Source organism: Erpetoichthys calabaricus, chromosome 5 (assembly GCF_900747795.2).
Source record: "Erpetoichthys calabaricus chromosome 5, fErpCal1.3, whole genome shotgun sequence".
NCBI classification, from domain to species: Eukaryota; Metazoa; Chordata; class Cladistia; order Polypteriformes; family Polypteridae; genus Erpetoichthys; species Erpetoichthys calabaricus.
In genome coordinates this window covers 248492330-248513419 of record NC_041398.2, presented here as the reverse complement: position 1 = coordinate 248513419, position 21090 = coordinate 248492330, and the positions used below count along the sequence as shown (strand labels likewise).

At 40.2% G+C, this 21090-nt stretch overlaps 2 protein-coding genes across 2 annotated transcripts in view; one reads left to right on the top strand and one right to left on the bottom strand.

Moving 5' to 3' along the window:
- Positions 1 to 21090, top strand: part of LOC114652902 (protein phosphatase methylesterase 1-like) — a 72045-nt gene that overhangs the window by 18003 nt on the left and 32952 nt on the right. The window contains exons 4-5 of the mRNA XM_028803209.2: positions 3784 to 3841; positions 8992 to 9043. Of these exons, the coding sequence (XP_028659042.1) occupies positions 3784 to 3841; positions 8992 to 9043 (110 nt within the window). The remainder of the gene's footprint in view (positions 1 to 3783; positions 3842 to 8991; positions 9044 to 21090) is intronic.
- The window catches only part of ucp1 (uncoupling protein 1), a 131779-nt gene that overhangs the window by 84251 nt on the left and 26438 nt on the right, over positions 1 to 21090 (bottom strand). The gene's annotated exons all lie outside the window — the stretch shown is intronic.

The following is a 21090-nucleotide window of genomic DNA, read 5'->3' as shown; positions in this document are numbered from 1 at the left end:
TGCTCCAGGTGGTTCTTTGGGATTTCCTGGAATCACTCCCAGGTGTGGTGGAAATCCAGAGAATGGCTCTGCAGCTCCCCCTGGCGGCCCCCAAAGAACCCAACAGGGCTGCACCAAACTCCAGCTCTCCGCATGCCCTGTGGGAAACCATGGTGCCACAGCCACCCAAGAGGGCTGCCCTCTAGCGTCTCATGGGTGGTATTGCCTCAGCAATTCTCTCTCCCCTGGTTCTTCCATTCTATTGGCATCCCAGTCAGGTAATGGCTGAGGCCACCCGTCACACAGTCTATGGTGCCTTTTATTGTAAACTCTATCCCACTGCCATTTACAAAATGTTCTTGTCAAATCTTATTTGTAAATCCATTCAGCCATTGTTTTTATAAATTTACTTACTTCAGAGCAGGCCTCTTGTATTAAGAATCTATTCTGTAGTTGGTATAGCCCCTTCCTTAGTCAGCACAATAACAAAGTGCTCTACAAAGCAATTGCTGTTGAAAATACAAAGGGTTTAACTTACACTGTAATGAACCTTATAAGGTCCCAAAGTAAAAGGAATACTAATGTCAGACATCTGGTTAGAACATAAGAAATTTGACAAACGAGCAGAGACCATTCGGTCCATTTGTCGCTTATTTGTATAGCTAACAGCTAAGCTGTCCCCATATCTCATCCAGATCCTTCCATGTCTCGGTGGTTTGTTTCAGATTCCCACAACTCCTTGTGTAAAGAAGTGCTTCCAGGCTTTAATCACAAATGCACTTTCCTTTAGTCTCCACTAGGTGTCTTCAAATATGTGATTCATCATTAAGTTAAATAAATTCTACTGGATCTCCTTTATCAATGTCTTTTGAGAATTTTGTAGACATTGATTAGGTTCCCACACAGTCTCCACTACTCGAGACTAAAATAGGAGTATGTCACTGTTCAACATGTCCTTCACTACTAGGGATGCACCTGGTTGCTCTCGCCAGCACAGCTTCAAGTGTTGCTATGCTATTCTTGTGGCGTGATTACCAGAACTGCACACAACGCTCCAGATGTGGTCTTACTACTGCATTATAAAGTTTAGGTATAAGGTCACTTGACTTCAATTCATCAGCTTTTACGATATATCCTAACATTTCATTTGCCTTTTTTGAATTGCTTCTGTGCATTGGTTAGATGAAGAAAATGTTATGTCACCATAAACACCTAAATTCTTTTCAGCAGCTGCTTCCAGTAGGTCACTAACTCCTGTCTTGTATTTACAATTGATGTTCCTTTTGTCCACATATAGCACTTGTTATAACCGGGATTCCTAAAGCATGTAAGCCCCAAAAGCATTTCCAAAAATACCTACAAGAGGGGGAAATCCGATAAAAAAACCCTGGTTAGATTCAAAAAGGCTATGAAGAGTCTTGATAAAAATAAAAGATTTTACTCTTCACAAAATGCTCTTCAATATCAATGATGCTCCATAGAGCACAAAAGCAACAGGATTTGCCCAAAGTAATAAGGTAGTGGTTCTTAAACTTGTTTTTATCACAGCTCAATTTCACCTTTTGTGTGTCTTCATGACCCTTGAGGACCTTTTCTATAGGATCCAACAGCCTTGTAAAACTGCTGCCAATCATTGTCCTCACCCCCCCCCCCCCTTAAAGAATCACCACCAAATGATATCTAGTCCCCCTTGGAAAATCACCCAAGTTGTCATCACCTGGGGGGATTTTTTCCCCCCTTGCAAGCGGTTACCCATTGCCAAGCATTTTACACACCATTTGTGACCCTTTCTCATTCAATACTATTGTAATTTATGACTCAAAACACGACCCATGTGCAGACATCATGTGACTCAAAATGTGTTGTGACCCCCTAGTTTAAGAAACACTGCAATAAAGCAACCCAATGCAACAAAAGTCGCAGTACAGAAAGCCAAAATGAAGTCAAAAACAGAGCATGAAGTCAAAATCTGAAAACCACAGTAAGTGTAGAAGATCACTGTAACTCACCACTCACTAGCGCTTTCAAGATTAACCTGCCAGGGTTCTGTGGAAGACCCTCCGGATTTATAGAGTTTCTGGCATTGATTGGCAGGTGGCTCCGCTTCTTGAGGGACCACCCACAAAACACGAAGAACATAACATAGGCACAGAAAACAAAGCTGACAATGAACAAAAGGACTTCAATAACTCAAAAATTGAACAAAGAGATACGATAGAACTTTGCACTTTTCTCCATTTTTCTCCAAGTGTGCGGCCAGTTCTGAAGCTTGTCCAGGCATTTTTGAATTGTTCTTGCTGCCTTCTCAGTGTCCGACATTCCTCCAATTTTAATTTCGTCAGATTTCACAGGTTTATGAACAATACTGAAATCAACCTCATTAATAGAAACCAGACCAGAAAAAGGAATTGACTGAGGACAGACCACCCGAGGGACTCCACTTTTCTCTGTGCTGTTTGTCTCCTGCTGGTAGTCAACTTGAGCTCCAGATTTGGAGGTGACCTCTGATGCTTGCAGCTTCTCATTTTAAAATTCATCTTCAGTGTGGGATGATTGAGCTAAACCCTTTGTGAAAGTCCATGTCAGTTGTATTGTATGCTTTGCTTTTGTCCACGAATGCAGTCGCCTATTCCAAAAAAAAATCTCACAATTTGCTTTGGTAGGATCTTCCTCTCAAAAACCAATGCTTGCTGTTATTTAGTATGTTATTTTCACATTTGGTACTTTTATAATTTATTTTTTTTTAATAGTTTCTACAATTTTGCCTGAGTATTTTGTCACATTCCCTGCCTTGTGCCCTGGGTTGGCTGGGATTGGCTCCAGCGGGATTCAGCGGGTTGGAAAATGGATGGATGGATTTTGTCACATCGTTTGTCACTGATCTGTTAAGATTTCAACCATGCAAATGAAAAATAATGTTGGGCAGATTTGTGGCCAATGAGATTTAATGTCAGTTAATGTATATGACACGTAGGAAATAAAAATGTGAGGTTTGAATACACAATGGGAGGTCAGAAAATGAAAAGTACACTTTATGAGAAGGACTTAGGAGTCGCAGTGGACTTGTCACTATCAACTGCCAGGCAGTGTCCAGAAGCCATTAAAAATGCTACGAGAAAGTTAGGTTATATAGCACCCTGATGTGTGGAGTACAAGTCACAGGAGGTTCTGCTCACGATTTATAACACACTGGTGAGGCCTCATCTGGAGTATTATATGCAGTTTTGGACTCCAGGCTACAAAAATGACATAGCAACACCGGAGAAAGTTCAAAGAAGAGCAACTAGGCTGATTCCAGGGCTACAGGGGAGGAATAAGATTTAAAGAGCTGAGCCTTTACAGTTTAAGCAAAAGAAGATTAAGAGGAGAAATGACTGAAGTGTTTAAAATGATGAAGTGAATTAGTGCAGTGGATCGAGACTCACTTTAAAATGAGTTCATCAAGAACATTGGGAACACCGCTGGAAACATGAGGGTAAATTTCACAAAAACATTTGAAAATTTTCTTTATACAGAGCAATAAATAATAATGCATTTAATGTATATAGCACCTTTCCCACAGAGAACCACAGACATATGCAATAAGTGACCAAGTAACATGGCAGACAGTAGGACATTAGGGACCTTCAAAACTCAAGATGTTATTTTAGAAGAATAAAGTGGATAGGAACAGTGAGCTTTGTTGGGTTAAATGTCCTGTTCTCATTCATATTGTTCACATGTTCTGTGTTGTTGTGCAAATTAGATGGATGGAATAGAAAAGGTTAACACAATTCCTGTGTCTCTGTCCGACTTTTCCTGTAGGCATCAATGACCAGCCGAGTTACTTGCAGAGTCCTAGCAATGGACCTCCGAGGTCATGGTGAGTAATCCTTAAGTCTCTTTGGACTGGAGCCGCTCAATGACAAGTCCCTGACCTTTCAAATACACGCTGATGTTGTGGGCCTCAATGGTCAGAGGTGTGGAACCTGAACTTGAGGGCACTGTGAATCTCAGAGGTCCAGTTCCTTCATCATTACAGCTTCACAGGTCAAGGGCAATGTGGGCATACCAGAGGGAACAGATGGCAGTAGCAGTCGGGTTACTAAATCCTGCTTTGTAAAATGCACGACAAACATAGAAGAGAGTAGAAAGAAGAAAATGATGCAGGAAGTAAGTTAACCGGAGCATTTTCCTTCTGGTGGGCTTGCATGGTGGTACAGTGGTACTGCTGTACCTCGCAGTAAGGAGACCGAGGTTCACATACTGGTCCTCCCTGCATGGAGTTTGCATGTTCTCCCCGTCAATGTGTGGGCTTCCTCCTGTAGCCCAAAGACATGCAGGTTAGGTGGAGTGGCGATACTAAATTGGCCCGAGTGTATGATGGGGGTGTGTGTGTGTGTTTGCCCTTTGAAGGACAGGTGCCCTGTTCACAGTTTGTTCCTGCCTTGCACCCTGTGCTACCTGAAATAGGCTCCAGCAGACCCCTGTAGGCTTGTTCAGGACTAAGCGGGTTAGAAAATGACACAACATGACTTTTCTTCTGGTGTCCATTGCCCCCATAGTACTGTACTTTTCAATTAGATCAGGGGTGTTGAACTCCGGTCCTGGAGGGCTGCAGTGGCTGCAGGTTTTCATTCTAACCATCTTCTTCATTAGTGACCAGCTTTGCTGCTAGTTAACTTCTTTTGCCTTAGTTTTAATTAACTTGACTCAGGCCCCTTAGTTGTTTCTTTTTCCTTAATTAGCAGCCAAACAATAATGAGACACGAAACAAGCCGCCATATGACCAGCTCACCTGTGCCCATCACGCAATATGTAGAAATAGAGAAAGGTGATGGTCTCAGTAAAGTTGATCTCTCAGGTCACCAAACCATTTTGACGGTGTTCTTGGAAAAAACAGAAAATCAACAGTTTTGGAAATGTATGCTGTAACAGAATGAGAGCAGCAACAAGTCCTGGAATTAAATAACGAGTTTAATTAACAGCAAGAATTGGCTTTTCAGTAAGAGATTGGTTGGAGTGAAATTGGTTTGAGTTTGAAGCCTCAATTTAGCTGGTCATTTGTCAGCTCATTTCATGTCTCATTTCTTTTTGGCTACAATTTAATGATGAAAAGAATCAATTCAGAGAACTGAATCCTTAAACACAGGGCTATCAAACAGAAGGGAAAAGAAGTTAATTAGCAGTGAGTCCTGGTCGCTGATTAGGAAAAGGGTTACAATGAAAACCTGCAGCCACTGTGACCCTCCAGGACTGGAGTTCGACACCTGTGAATTAGATCAACAATATAGAGCAGTGTTTCCCAACCTCGGTCCTGGGACCCCCTGTGGCTGCAGGTTTTTGTTCAACCAGCTTCTATTTTTAACTGGACTCCTGAGCTAATTAAGTGAATTGTTCTTTTCCACGTTCTGTGTTTTGGGAACAATATAGAAATTAGAAAACTAAGTTTGGTAAAAAAAATATTATATAAAAAAAAATCTTGTGTCGAGACGTGATCATCTTGGAGAGACACTTTGAAGTCCCGCGAGACAAGAAAGTGAGACAAAAGGACAGCTGCTCTACAGGCTTTTAAATGATCGACAAGCAGTACGACAAGCAGATCACGCAGCTCAGTAGCAGCGAGCAGCAGAAAGACAGCAGCTGATCCGACCGCATCTCCTTAGCGTGCGTTCAGCCCTCCCTTCACAATGCGAGCAGCGAGATGCGAAGTGGCTAGTGTGAAGCGCACCCCTGGGGGTAGCGAGTAGGGGTGGGTGTGAGTGTGTGTGTGTGTGTGTGTGTGTGTATACACACACACACATATATAGTACTGTGCAAAAGCTTTTAGTCAGGTGTGAAAAAATGCTGTAAACAAAGAATGCTTTCCAAAATGGAAGTGTTAATCATTTATTTTCATCAATCAACAAAATGCAGTGAATGAACAAAAGAGAAATCTAATTCAAATCAATATTTGGTGTGACCACCCTTTGCCTTCAAAACAGCATCAATTCTTCTAGGTACACTTGCACACAGTTTTTGAAGGAACTCGGCTGGTAGGTTGTTGCAAACATCTTGGAAAACTCATCACAGATCTTCTGTGGATGTAGGCTTCCTCACATCCTTCTGTCTCTTCATGTAATCCCAGACACACTCAAAGATGTTGAGATCAGGGCTCTGTGGGGGCCATACCATCACTTCCAGGACTTCTTGTTCTTCTTTAAGCTGAAGATAGTTCTTAATGACTTTGGCTGTATGTTTGGGGTCGTTGTCCTGCTGCAGAATAAATTTGGGGCCAATCATATCCATCATGCAACACCATCAGGGAGGCATAAGTATCTGCCTGTATTTCTCAGCATTGAGAACACCATTAATCCTGACCAAATCTCCAACTCCATTTGCAGAAATGCAGCCCCAAACGTTCAAGGAACCTCCACCATGCTTCACTGTTACCTGCAGACACTCATTATTGTACCGCTCTCCAGCCCTTCGACGAACAAACTGCCTTCTGCTACAGCCAAATATTTCAAATTTTGACTCATCAGTCCAGAGCACCTGCTGCCATTTTTCTGCACCCCAGTTCCTATGTTCTCGTGCATACTTGAGTCGCTTGGCCTTGTTTCCACATCGGAGGTATGGCTTTTTGGCTGCAACTCTTCCATGAAGACCACTTCTGGCCAGGCTTCTCCGGACAGTAGATGGGTGTACCTGGGTCCCACTGGTTTCTGCCAGTTCTGAGCTGATGGCACTGCTGGACATCTTCCGATTTCAAAGGGTAATAAGCTTGATGTGTCTTTCATCTGCTGCACTAAGTTTCCTTGGCCGACCACTGCGTCTACGATCCTCAGCGTTGCCCGTTTCTTTGTGCTTCTTCAAAAGAGCTTGAACAGCACATCTTGAAACCCCAGTCTGCTTTGAGATCTTTGTCTGGGAGAGACCTTGCTGATGCAGCAGAACTACCTTGTGTCTTGTTGCTGTGCTCAATCTTGCCATGACCTGAAACTGTCTTCCACAACCTCACCTTGGTAGCAGAGTTTGGCTGTTCCTCACCCAGTTTGAAGCTGTTTCTGTTTCAGTTAATGACTGTGTTTCAACCTACGTGTGACATTGATGATCATTAGCACCTGTTTGGTAGAATTGGTTGATCAGACACCCGACTAGAATCCTACAAAATCCATGACTTTGTGCAAGTCTACCTATAAGAATTGATGCTGGTTTGAAGGCAAAAGGTAGGAACACCAAATATTGATTTGATTTAGATTTGTCTTTTGTTCACTCACTTTGCATTTTGTAAATTGATAACAATAAGCAATCATTATTTATATTTCTGAAAGCATTCTTTGTTTACAGCATTTTTTCACACCTGCCTAAAACTTTTGCACAGTACTGTATACACACACATACTAAAATGTACAAAGCAGTTATAATGTATTTTTTTCTTTTTAACAATATTTTCATCTTGATTTTCATTCTACTTTTCTAGGTGCTATAATTGTTTAATTAATCCATTATTTACTAATTAGTGGGTCTGATGCTAAAGTAGCTGCAGCCTTTCATGATTCAGTGTTGTTTGACTGGGTGTCTGCTCTGCTCATTTTTAACGGTCATTAATAAGATACAAACGCAGGAGGAAACTGCACCGAGAAAGGGCAAAATTGAATGAAATCAACAAAAGAGTTAAGCATTTAAATCTATAGCAAAATTAGAAATATTCCGAAATGTCTTAGGAATTTAAAAATCATGCTGCTGTGCTTTTCTGAGTGTAGAATAAGAGAAAAAAGACCAGCTAATTAAAATGAGATCAGTGTTATCAGGTGTTGTCACTGATTAGGAATCTGGTTGGAACAAAAACCTGCAGCCACAGTGTGTCCCCAGGATCGAGGTTGGGAAACACGGATATAGATTAAACAGAAAAACTAAAGAAAAATAAATCTAATAAACATGTAGATAATGAATGTTGCAAAACAAATCCACGTTTAAAAGAATTAATCTCATACAGGAAAGTCACAGGATAAAGAAATGAACACAAAAACACTGCTGACAAATAATAATAAAATTCAATGTAGGATGTACAACTAATACACAAGTGGCCTATAGTGGTGTTTTGTCTTGGTAGAGTTCTCTATTACTCTATTTTCCCCTTTTGTATTCTTTATTGTGTAGCCTTTGTCAGACTGCCTCAAATCCCGGAGGCTTACCACTGCTTATTGTACTTTTATAACTTCTCCCCACCTTCCCTTCCACTACCTTCCTGAACCACCTCTACATATGTGAATTTCCCCCTGGGATTAATAAAGTATCTATCTATCTATCTATCTATCTATCCACTCCTTGAATAGTGATGAGAAGTGGCATGCAGTGAGGACAAGGTAAGGGACAGTACAAGTCTGATTAGATGAACATCTTTAAATGACGGTGATCACTCAAAACAACAATGAAGAAGAAAAAGTGAAGCTGCTGGCAGCCAATCTTACATTGCCCTTAAATGTTCACTCCATTCAAAACAACTAAAGTGCCCATCATATTTGGCAGAAAGATCAATTTTTTCCTTTGATTTCCCCATCTGCTCCACAGTTTAAAATTGCAAATCAAACAATAGAGAAATCGTGATTAAAGTGCACATGGCAGACTTTCATTTAAGGGGATCTGCAGACATTTCAGTCACAAAACACTTTTTCGACACAGTCCCAACCTCACCTAAAGTCTGTGTCATATTTAGGTCTTTGTTACATATCCCTCACATGCCACGACTGCTTGAAGTCTGCCATTCATAGACGTCACCAGGTACGGAGGATCTTCTCTGCCAAGCCACTAATGTGGCCCATCTACAACTCCCGCTTGTTTGGGGGGCTTGCCCCCTTAAGTTTAATCCATCACGCTGACATCGGGTCACTTTAAGATTACCAGCTGCCTTGCAGTGCCAAATGTTTTACAATTTTTTTATAAAATAAATCAATAGGAAAAAATACAAATGTAGCTCCTAAGGCCCCAATCTGTACTAATGCCAACACTAATTGTTCTCCTTGTGGTTTGTCTCATTTCTGTCCTGTGCAGGTGACACCCAAGTGCGGAATTCAGATGATCTTTCCACCACGACTATGTCCAGGTACAGACCGTGCTTCTGACGATTCATGATTCAAGTGCCTTGAGGATGGGAAAGGCGCTATATAAATAAAATGCATTATTATTTTTCTTTCATCAAGGCTATTGAAATGTTGCTCTTGCCACTTTTCAAATTATTATGACAAGCACACAATGTCACAAGATTTACTTTATTTATTGCACATAATCAGAATCCATTTTGAAAACCCTTTGAGGTTCACCCTGCAGTTCCAAACCTCTGATGGGATTTGGTTTACCTGTTGTAGGTTTGAAGCCCCTGTCATCCTGCTTGTTATAATCCGAGTTGTAGTTTTAATTATTGGAACACATTGGGTTCATTTCTTTTGTACCAATTGCTTTTCATTTTGATTTCTTACCGATTTCTTTTTGACTTTAACAATTTAGACAACGTGTGCATGGCATAATATTCCGGTGCCTTTGGATGTGACAGTTGGAGTATTTCACATTTTTTGTTTACTTCAACTCAGTCAGTCATCACATTTTTGTTTATTATATAGTTTTGTAACAATAAGTAACATAGAAAAAATAGTGATAATAGAATGCAACTCCATGTCTTAGTACATACACGTTTATTAACAGTGGCTCAGAGACTTTCATACACAGAAGACTGCAATTCAAGTGATGTGACAATGACATCGACTGATGTGTGTTAGTGCTGGAGGACCCGTCACTAATTGTTGCTCAATTTTGTTAAACGTAACATTTTACGTAACAAGTTTACCCAAAAGAGTGAGCAGCACAGTAGCACAGTGGTAGCGTTGCTGCCGTGTGGTAAGGAGAGTAGGGTTCATATCCCGGGCCCTGTCTGCTTGGACTTTGCATGATCTGCGTGTGTTTCTGCAGGTGCTCTGGTTTTCTCCCACAGTCAAGACATGCAGGTTAGGTGAATTGGTGATCCTACAATGGCCTTAGTGTGTAGTTAAGGTGGGCAGGTGGTTGTGTGTGTTCGCCTTGCAAAGGACTGGCACCCTCTCCTGTGTTTATTCCTACCTTGTCCCCTATGCTAGCTTGGTTGGGCTCCAGCAGATCCCCACAACCCTGTTCAGGAACAAGTGGGTTTGAAAATGACTGACTGTAGAATCTAATAATTTGCAATTGAAATATAACCATTAATACAAAATGACCAATACTAGTATAACACCATTGTCAGTTTTATTATTTGAAAGGAGAAAAGTAACTGAAACAAGTTCCTCATCTATCTATTTATATTACCAGGTCTGGGTTAACCAATAAGCAACATAAGCAGGTGCTAGGGCATCAAGGGAAGGGAATGGAAGGGGAGTTACCTCAAATTTTCCATTGCCAGATCTACCATGGACCATATGGTATAAAACTGCAAAGGGTGCAGCTGAATCACCAGGTTCCACAAAAATGGGCTCCCGCATTAAACTTTAAAAAATTATATACATATACATACAATAATAAAATAATAGAATAGTAACAGAGGTTAATGACATATATGTATTAAATCTTAGGAATACAACAAAATTAGAATCTGGTCAGTGCCACACGGCCCACCGAGGCTCACGTCACTGTTCTTATCTTGATCATGTCATCCACTGACAGTGAGTGTAGCTCTTATATATGGGGGCACCAAAATGTTTTAAGTGTTTAGCGCCTCTAATGGTCTTAATCTGGCCCTGCATATTAGTTAAAACACGTTCACTACAATTTTATAAATAAGGAAAAACTTGTAAAGTGACTGATTTATTGTGTAACAGGAAACTGAAAGGTGCTTACTGTAGTTAATCTTAACAAGGATGAAGAATAAACTGCAAATAAGTAGCCAACCTCAGCCTTGTGTAATCTTATTTAACAGATATGAATTGCGGTTTTTGTGTACTAAACGGACGGCACAGACAGCTAGTACCCTTTTCCATGATCATGACGCAAATCAGATTTTCGTTTTTAACATTCGGCACCCAAAGGGTACATTAACATTAGGGACCTATAGGCAACTATGCTCCACCCCCACAAACTTTATGGTTAGTATTTGTGGTTAGGGTAGGTCAGTCTAATAATTTAAACTCCAAAAACTAAGCAACCGGGGCACCTTCCCCACAGAGCCCAACACTAGAATGGGTAGGAACTGCCGTCCATTTAGTACACAAGTACCTGAACTGCACTCTGAAGATACCCAACAGCACACGCAGATTTTCAGGGCGGATCTGGAGAATTTTACATTGGGTGGCAGGAAGATTTTTAAGAGAGTCAAAACACAGAAACAATATTCTTTCAGATGCACATACCGTATATGTCATACATATTCGAGGCAGGCGTATTTATGAGGTAAATAAAATCAATAATTACAAACATAAGTCCAACCTCATAGTATCAATCAGCAGTTTGATTTGAATATTTTACAATTCTCACCCCAAAGGAAACTACAGGCAAATATGTTCAACACTGTTGAGGTACATTTGTGTTGTTTTAGAAATTATTCAGATATAAAGTATCTACACAAAGGGACCCGTCCCAAAGTCAGTGTTCTTTTTCATCTGACAATTACAACTACAGAAAATCCAGATACAAGACCTGAATACGACGATTACCATGTTGTTCAGCAAATCTTTTCACAAAGTCATCCAAATTCTTAGATTTACGGTGTTTGGACTCAATGCTTAGTAACTATAGCCAAATTTGACACTCTACTTTCTGTCCTAGTAGATCACAAATGACTATTAGGTTTAGGGCTGAAAAACTTTGTTGACAAGAAGCACTGCTGACAGGTAATACCACAGCTATCTTACACAACTTCATGTCTTCAACATTGGACTCATAAGAACATCCTTCTCTCTTAGAAAGCTAGAACTAGATGGATTTAGAGCCTGAACACCAGTCATGATACGGCAGTTGGTATTAGAAAAACGCCTCTCTATTTCCCCCATCATGCTATCAATAACTGGGCAGCACACTTTGACTTGAAAAGCGTATTTGCTGTCTGCTTCTACCTGCTGTCCAAGGCTGGCAGTGACACCACAATCCTGAGTTTTCCTGTTACCTTCACTGACTGCTTTGAGAAGTACTGGGTTGTAGAAATACCACATCTTTCACATGTCAACTCTATAACTCCAAATCTCATCAAAATAGGCATTACTATGATAATGGGTCATTGTGTCTTTCAGTGACTGAATTAAGTCAACAGACTTAGATAGAGCGAGTGTTTGACTGCAGCATGTATGACAAAAATTTAGAATCACCTAATACCTTTCTGAAAACTGCAAGACATCCTACAAAACTGAAATCAATTTGATCCAAAATTCCTGGAGCTTCAATAGGTCCCTGTGGATTGTTCTCACATTGAATTTCCTCAAGCACTTCAAGAAGAGCAGGCAGTCTGTTCATTACATTGTGACATGCTACATGTCTGCAAACCCACCATGTACTGTTAAGGTGCTGAAGCTCCCTTGGTGCCCCTGTACACATCTCACACTGTGATGTGTCCGATGGACATTGTACCCATTCATGTGTGGATCCTATTTTTCCAGCAAAGCAAACAAAATTCCAGCATCAGGTACACTTCTCACTATGTCAACTATCACCAAATTTAAGCAATGGGTACTGCAACAGACATAAAATGCAAATTTGGCAACATCTTTTATCCTAGCTGGGACACCTGAACGTACACCACTCATAAGTGCTGCTCCGTCGTATCCTTGATCTACAAGGTTTTGTTTATAATCCAAAACATTCCTCTCCAAACAGCCAATAATTTTAGCACTTAATGCATCAGCATCCAACCATTCTGCCTCTTGAAACTCCAGGAGGGACAATACAAACCCACGTAAATTATCAAAGTAAGCAAGTGTTACACCCCTGCTAAAAAAAGGTAATGATTAATAAATAAAACTCAACACACTGTTTGCTCAGCAGTGTCCATATCATGAGTTTATTTACAGCAGCACAATGAAACAACAATTCAGTATATTACCCATTTTAACAGTTCTTTATATGCATAACTTTCACCAAATTTATCAACATTATACCAATATTTTATCCTTCATCTCCATCTCTTAAAAACTTTCCTTACTTCTATACATTTGTTACAACTACTTGCATCATACAGGGTGAGCCAAAATGAAGTACGACATTTCTCGAGGTCATTGCATGAGGCAGCTGACTGGGTTGGGCTGGGGGTCCTTTGATAGGTGATCCCTTGTAGTTTTCAATCGGCCACATGCCTTGGTCGGTGCACACTGTGCTTTCGCTGTTGAAGCGTTCTTTAAAAACAACGAATCCATCATCACTACACAAGACGCCTTCTGATTGCACTTCAGCATTCCTCCTAATGGTGATGTCCCAAATCGGAAAACAATTCTTCAGTGGGTGGCTAAATTTAGACAGATGGGTACAACATTGAACAGAAAATCAACAGGCCGTCCTCGGACTGTATGAACGCCTGAAAACATCCAAGCTGTAAGGGCATCAATTTTGCAGTCTCCTAGACTTTCAGCGTGCTTCTGCCTTAGGCACTTCCAACACGTCTTTGAAGAGGATTTTGCATGAGGACCTTAATTTCCATCCATACAAAATGATGGTTGTGCAGGAACTCACTGAGAGAGACTGGGAGCGCCATAGGGAGTTGCACGCGAACATTGTGTGTGTTTATCAAGATGCCATCATCATGTGCAGCGATGAGGCATATTTCCATTTGAATGGTTGTATAAATAAGCAAAACTTTCACTGCTTGGCTGAAACCAACCCTCGTGAACTTCAGAGACCTCTGCACACTTTGGTGTGCTGTTGCAGAATTTGGCATTATAGGCCCTTACTTTTGAGGAGAGGGGGAGCAACGGCCACGGTCTCTTCAGAACGTTATGTTGAAATGCTAGCGAACTTTTTGCAGCCCAAACTGGAAGAAACAGATGTGGTGGATGCCTGGTTTCAACAGGATGGAGCAATAGCTCATACGGCGTGAAGATCCATGCAAGTATTTTGGGAGATGTTTCCAGGGAAGCTGATCTCCCTGTGTGGTGATGTCAGGTGGCCTTCACGTTCGCCTGATCTTGCTCCGTGCGATTTCTTCTCAAGTCGAAGGTATATGCACACGGACCTCAAAACCGTGAAACCCTCAAGGATGCTATTTGTCTTGAAAAGTGTATCGCTAATGGTGGCGACCACCTTGAGGACATTTTTAAAACACAGTGAAAAAAAATCTATGGTGCAAACCCTTTCTTGTGTCTTAATGAAATTTATCTTGTAGCACTTTTGTAGAATAAACGTTTGAAATGTGGTACTTCTATTGGCTCACCCTGTATTATTATCATTCCACACTTCTTCATATTTAACTCTTTCAGGCTTCTTTCCTCTTTATCATAAATAGTATGTATTAATATGCATAACAAAGACATAATAAGCATGGAAGAAATTAAATATATACAAATTACCTATAGAAACATACTCCCATTAAGACGTACAGTTATATGAAAAAGTTTGGGAACCCCTTTTAATTTTTTGGATTTTTGTTTATCATTGGCTGAGCTTTCAAAGTAGCAACTTCTTTGTAATATATGACATACCTTATGGAGACAGTAGTATTTCAGCAGTGACATGAAGTTTATTGGACTGACAGAAAATATGCAATATGCATCATAATAAAATTAAACAGGTGCATAAATTTGGGCACCCCAACAGAGATTTGACATCAATACTTAGTTGAGCCTCCTTTTGCTAATCTAACAGCCTCTAGACACTGTCCTCCTATAGCCTTTGATGAGTGTCTGGATTCTGGATGGAGGTATTTTTGACCAATTCTTCATACAAAATCTCTCCAGTTCAGTTCAATTTGATGGCATGGACAGCCTGCTTCAAATCACCCCATAGATTTTCGAAGATATTCAAGTCAGGGGACTGTGACGGCCATTCCAGAACATTGTACTTTTCCCTCTGCATGATTGCCTTTGTAGATTTTGAACTGTGTTTTGGGTCATTGTCTTGTTGGAATATCCAACCCCTGCGTAACTTCAACTTTGTGACCGATGTTTGAACATTATCCTGAAGAATTTGTTGATATTTGGGTTGAATTCATGCGACCCTCGACTTTAACAAGGGCCCCAGTCCCTGAACTAGCCACACAGCCCCACTGCATGATGGAACCTCCACCAAATTTGACAGTAGGTAGCAGGTGTTTTCTTGGAATGCGGTGTTCTTCTTCCACAATGCAAAGTGTTTTTTATTATGACCAAATAACTCAATTTTTGTCTCATCAGTCCAAAGCACTTTGTTCCAAAATGAATCTGGCTTGTCTAAATGAGTATTTGCATACAACAAGCGACTCTGTTTGTGGCGTGAGTGCAGAAAGGGCTTCTTTCTCACCACCCTGCCATACAGATGTTCTTTGTGCAAATTGTGCTGAATTGTAGAACGATGTACAGATACACCATCTGCAGCAAGATGTTCTTGCAGGTCTTTGGAGGTGATCTGTGGGTTGTCTGTAACCATTCTCACAATGCTGCCCATATGCCGCTCCTGTATTTTTCTTGGCCTGCCAGACCTGCTGGGTTTAACAGCAACTGTGCCTGTGGCCTTCCATTTCCTGATTCCATTCCTTACAGTTGAAACTGACAGTTGAAACCTCCGAGATAGCTTTTTGTAGCCTTCCCCTAAACCAGGAGACTCAACAATCTTTGTTTTCAGATTTTGTGAGAGTTGCTTTGAGGATCCCATGCTGTCACTCTTCAGAGGAGAGTCAAAGGGAAGGAAGCACAACTTGTAATTGACCACCTTAAATACCTTTATATCTCATGATTGGACACACCTGTCTATTAAGTTCAAGGCTTAACAAGCTCATCCAACCAATTTGGTGTTGCAAGTAATCAGCATTGAGCAGTAACAGGCATTCAAATCAGCCAACTTACAAGGGGACCCACATTTTTGCACAGCCAGTTTTTCACATTTGATTTCATACAACAAAATACTGCTTCACTAAAAATCTTTGTTCGGAAAACACCCCAGTACTCAGATGTTCCTAGGAAGTGAAAGACATACCACTGTTATCTTTTTTGTTGAAAGTCTAGTAAATTATTATGCAGGCTGAGAGGGGTTCCCAAACTTTTTCATCCGACTGTATAAATACATACACACAAACATGAGCATAAAGGGCATTCTGTTATAATATACTTAACAACAGACGGTCACTTTTATTTTACTCAAATTGCTCGGTTTTGCTGTTAAACGTTATAATATTACAACATTAAATCTTTAAAACCAACCCACTTTTTTAATAACCGGCTGAACAGGCGCCTCTCACGTTCAAAGTGAAGTAACTTTACGGGGCCTCCGTACAAACAATGCGCATTCTGGAAATTTCTACATTACCGAGTGTAGTGACTACATTCATAATGACTAACACGGGACAACACCCTAGTACTACATTACCGACTGGCAGCGTTACAAACTCATTCGAAATTTTGTTTTCCCTTTACAAATCTGGAAGTTAACACTCTTCCCATATTACAACTAAAAGTCCGCCATGGTAAACATCATGCACTCCCGTATGCTGACCGTTTTGCGGCGTGTGTAAAAACAGAAGTGTTCTCAAACGAAAAATAAAAGTCGCTTTTCACTGATTTTTTTACATATTACACCAATAAGAGCAAAAGTATAGAAAACGCAGTGTGCAATGACAAGTGGTTGTAACTATTAGGATAAAACCATACGCATAAAACAAGAAAAAAATACAGTATATAGAACAAAGGATAACATGCTGTAAATATAAAACATGGAATTATAATGGATTTAATTGTTCTTGAGTATACAGTCTTTAATGCTAACTTCAGGTAAGCACCCAGCAGAGGAAATGGAGAGAATTTACGAATTATTTTTTAACATTACCTCATTCTTTCACCCGAGCCAGACGAAGTCAATGTCACAAAGTGCGCGCCATTAAATTCAGAGGGGCCGAAAAAGAAGGAGGAGGAGACGCAAGTGTGTCCGGAAGAAACCATTGATCTCTGAAGGGGATGTTTATATGGAAGTCTGTGCGCAGGACGTACTTTATATCAAATTACTTTTTATGAAACTTAGTTATTACTTGCAAAATTTATTTATAAAATTTACATTGGGGAGAGAGATGGTGTGGCAGATAATTTTGTTAGGGTGGTAAAACACCACAATATGCCCCCCCCCTCCTCCCGTAGATCCGCCCTCTGCGTTCAGATAAACCAAAACGCGCGCTCCGTCTTCAGTGTTTTATACCGTTGAAGTAATAAGCGACGAACAAACGGTAACACTTCCCCGTTCTCGCCATTTAGCGGCTGGCGTGCTTCGATTTTTCGCTCGCTGGTTAACCGCAGTTTCCTTTCCTGGTGCGTCCGTTGGATTTGTAGGGAACTGGGGACTTACTCGCCGCTTTGATTGAGGAGCGATGTTACCCGCGTATTAAAAATCTGAAGTGAGGGCTTGCGAGTGACTCGTACATGTATGTAAACTCCCGAGTCGTGCGTGTATGTTAAATACAAATGTTTTCATTGATCGGGGGCTGTTTTATATATGATGGGCAAGAAGATCAGGGTTTTGCCGAGACTTTTCGTGTATGCGCCACCGTCCGTTTCCAAACCAGCCCTGTGCTTTTTAGGGTTACCAGAAGTCCGGCAAAAAGAGGAAATATTCTTCACTTAGGCTCCGTCCGACAGGCATTGCGTAAAAAGGTGCAAATGTCCGGCTTTCATCAATCACTGACTTGACCGTGTTATTGGCTGAAATCGCACGCTATCATCTCTATGTTTTACTTAAGTCATTTATATTTTATGAAAACAAAACACAGATACGCGCCTACACCCACTTCACAATTTTGTGTTGTCCGTACTTGTTATACGAATATGCAGTAAGTAGTCTTTTATCTAAAAATGTCGTCTATCAGTAACACTAACGAGGAAATGCAAATTCTCGGACCTCATGACAATGAAGACTCCGTGCTTTGGGGAAGGACGCATCGAAAACGAAGCAAAGTGTTTGGTTTGTGATTTTTGCGTGTCCGTAACAAACAAGGGTACTTTTTTTGACCTATCAAATTAGTTGTTTTCACATTTCCATTGTGCCACCCAGTTCACACTGTTTCATTAATAGAACGGGACGCTTTGTCCTCCTGTATGACCTTCCATGTCCTCCTTTGGGTTGGCAGGTTTCTGGTAATCCTAGCGTTTCAATCAGTCAACGAGCTCAAATCCCGTTTAGCTGTAGGATGATAACTTCGGGTTCTTTAGCTTAATGATCTGCAGATAATATTAGTTAGGTCAATTTAAATCTTCTATATGCTTACAACATTGTTTTCTCCTTCCGTTTATTTCCAGAGAAGTAACTATTAGTTAACTTACCTAAAGCAACAGGACGGCCGCTGCCATTAGGGTTGTGAAAATATTTAAAGGCCAATGCCAACAGAATATGCTACTAATGACACTGGGCTGACAACCGCAGGGGGGATTTTGGGGGCTGTAGATGTGCGGGTTGGGTTTTGTCCCCTTTGGAGTTTTGTCGTTTGGTGTGGCCTCACGTAACCTTTAAGAATAGCAAGGAAAAATGGAACTGTCTTAACAAATTTCTTTAAAGAATAAGCCTGATAACTTTCACCAGAATTGGTCCAAAGGGGCCAAGTTGTTTCATGCAAACAGACAGACAGACATGGGCTATCACAATAGGTGTGTTGTGCATTATATGCAAGTGCACCTACAAATTGATCCAAAAAAGCAGTTAATGTGAAGTGTTACATGTACAGTAGGAAGTAAAATTTTAGATTTGAATACATAGTGGGATGTCCAAAACTGAAAATCACCTTTTATGAGATGGACCTGGGAGTCACAGTGGACTGGTCATCATCTACAGCCAGACAGCATTCAGAAACAATCAAGAAGCTGATATAATGTTAGTTTAATAGTCAGTCCAGGGCTGCTCCTGGTTCTAGTTTAAAGAGCTTCTTTTTCCTCTTTTTTCACTATTTTTCTTTGCTTTCCATTTCTTTTATAATACTGTTCTGTTCATTTATTATTTGTCTAATATGTATTATCTGTTAATTCTATTCAGTTATTATAAAGTATCTGTGTGTGTTTTGAGGTTCTCCTCTGTTCTTTGTATTTTGTGGGTGGATCTCCCAGGAGGTGGGGCCACCTGTCCACATTTTTAAAGACCGCCCCCAGTCTTAACAAAGCAGGCTGGGAATTGAAGTCCAGAGCAGTTCATTCGAATGCACGCTGGTGGATTTAGTTGGTTCTCGTGAGTATTGTGGTTTTAATTGGTTTTTGCTCAGTTCTTTACTTTTTGCTACTGTTTCCTGGATTATTTTTGTGGATTTTGATATGAAGCTTTTTTTGCCTTTGTCCTTTTTTGGATTATTGTTTTCTCTTTTGAACTGTTTGAAGTATTAGGGTGTTGTACTATGTTAGCCATTATGGATGTGGTGAGAAGTTAAGCAAAATGACACCTTTTATTGGCTATAATTTTTCTAGTTTGCCAATTAAAAGGAACCTTTTGAATAAATCCTCCTTTATAAAGATTTATTGTGGCTTTGTTCTATACAAGCCAGGGGTTGATGGTGATCCTCTCCCTTGTGGGACATTTTCAGTGTGTTTCACTACATTACAGATTTTCTTTAGGCTCAAGTGACCTACTTCCTTGCATGTTTTAAAAGGATTTCCACAAACCTGACCATTTGGGAGATAAATCACATCAGGTTAAGTTATATGTGACAATGTGTGGAGTACAAGTCCAGGGAGGATATGCTTAGGTTTTATAACATACTAGTGAGGCCTCACCTGGAGTGCTACATGCAGTTTTTGCCTCCATTTTTTTTAAAAAAGACACAGCAGTGGTAAAGAAAGTTCAGATGGTGAATAAGGCTGATTGAGACCTGCGAGGTCTGAACTGTGAGGAAAAACTGAAGGAGCAGAACCTTTTCAGTTTCAGTAAATGGAGGTGAAGAGGGGACATGAAGTGAAATGTTTAACATTATGAAGTAATCAGTACAGTCAATCCCAACTGTTACTTTTGCAAGAACATGTAGGCAACAGTTGGAAATGTTTTGAGGGCAAATTTCACACAAATTTTAGAAAGTTTTCAATCATGCAAAGAACTATAAACACATGGAGTAAATTACCAGGTTGGTTAGTGGAGCATAGGACTTTAGATCTTGACTTGATTAACTTTTGGACAATCTCGATGAATAGGATGGACAAGCCTGTTGGACTGAATGGCCTGTTCTCAACACAATTGTTCTAATTTCTTGTTTGGCTTTCTCCAGTAGTCTAGTTTCCTTCCCACATCTCCAAGACCTTGTAGTAGATCGGTTGACAATTCCAAATTGGCTTCATATGTGTAGGAGGTGGCAGCTGCTGTCCCATCTTGGGTTGGTCTTTGCTTTATTCTTCCCCTGGCCACTGTTGCTTTTACAGGGTTTGTGCATATATGGAGCCATTTTTAATGTAACAAGGAAAAGAAATTGAATATACTGTGACCACTAGGGGGCTCATCAGAGCCCCAAACACCAGGCACTTCTCCCACATACAAGTTAAAATAGTTATTTTTTTTATATATATAATTTTATTGAAATCACATAACATTCCATACAAACATCAATTTTTACAAAAATAGGATCGAAAACAAATCAACCCCCACCCCTGAAAAAGAGAGCAGAGTAAAACTTAAAGCTAGTGAAAATAAGTAAATAGATAAATTTATAAATGAATAAAGATAATTGGAGAAGAAAAAGAAAAGGGGAGAGAATCTGCTTCCTCGGTGCTTTAAATGCTTATTCTAAAATGTTATTGATGAGATCCTGCCAAGTTTTGAAAAAGTTCTGCACAGGTCCTCTAAGTGAGAATTTGATTTTTTTCCAATTTCAAATAGTATAAAACATCAGTTACCAAAATAAAGTTGTTTTTATTTTATAATTGTACCTTAGCAGGCTTTTCTAAGTGTAGCACAGGACAATACAATACAATAAATGCTTTTCATCTCCTTTCCACCCTCTTTAGGAAGTATTAATAATAATAATAATAGTAATTCTTTACATTTATATAACACTTTTCTCACTACTCACAG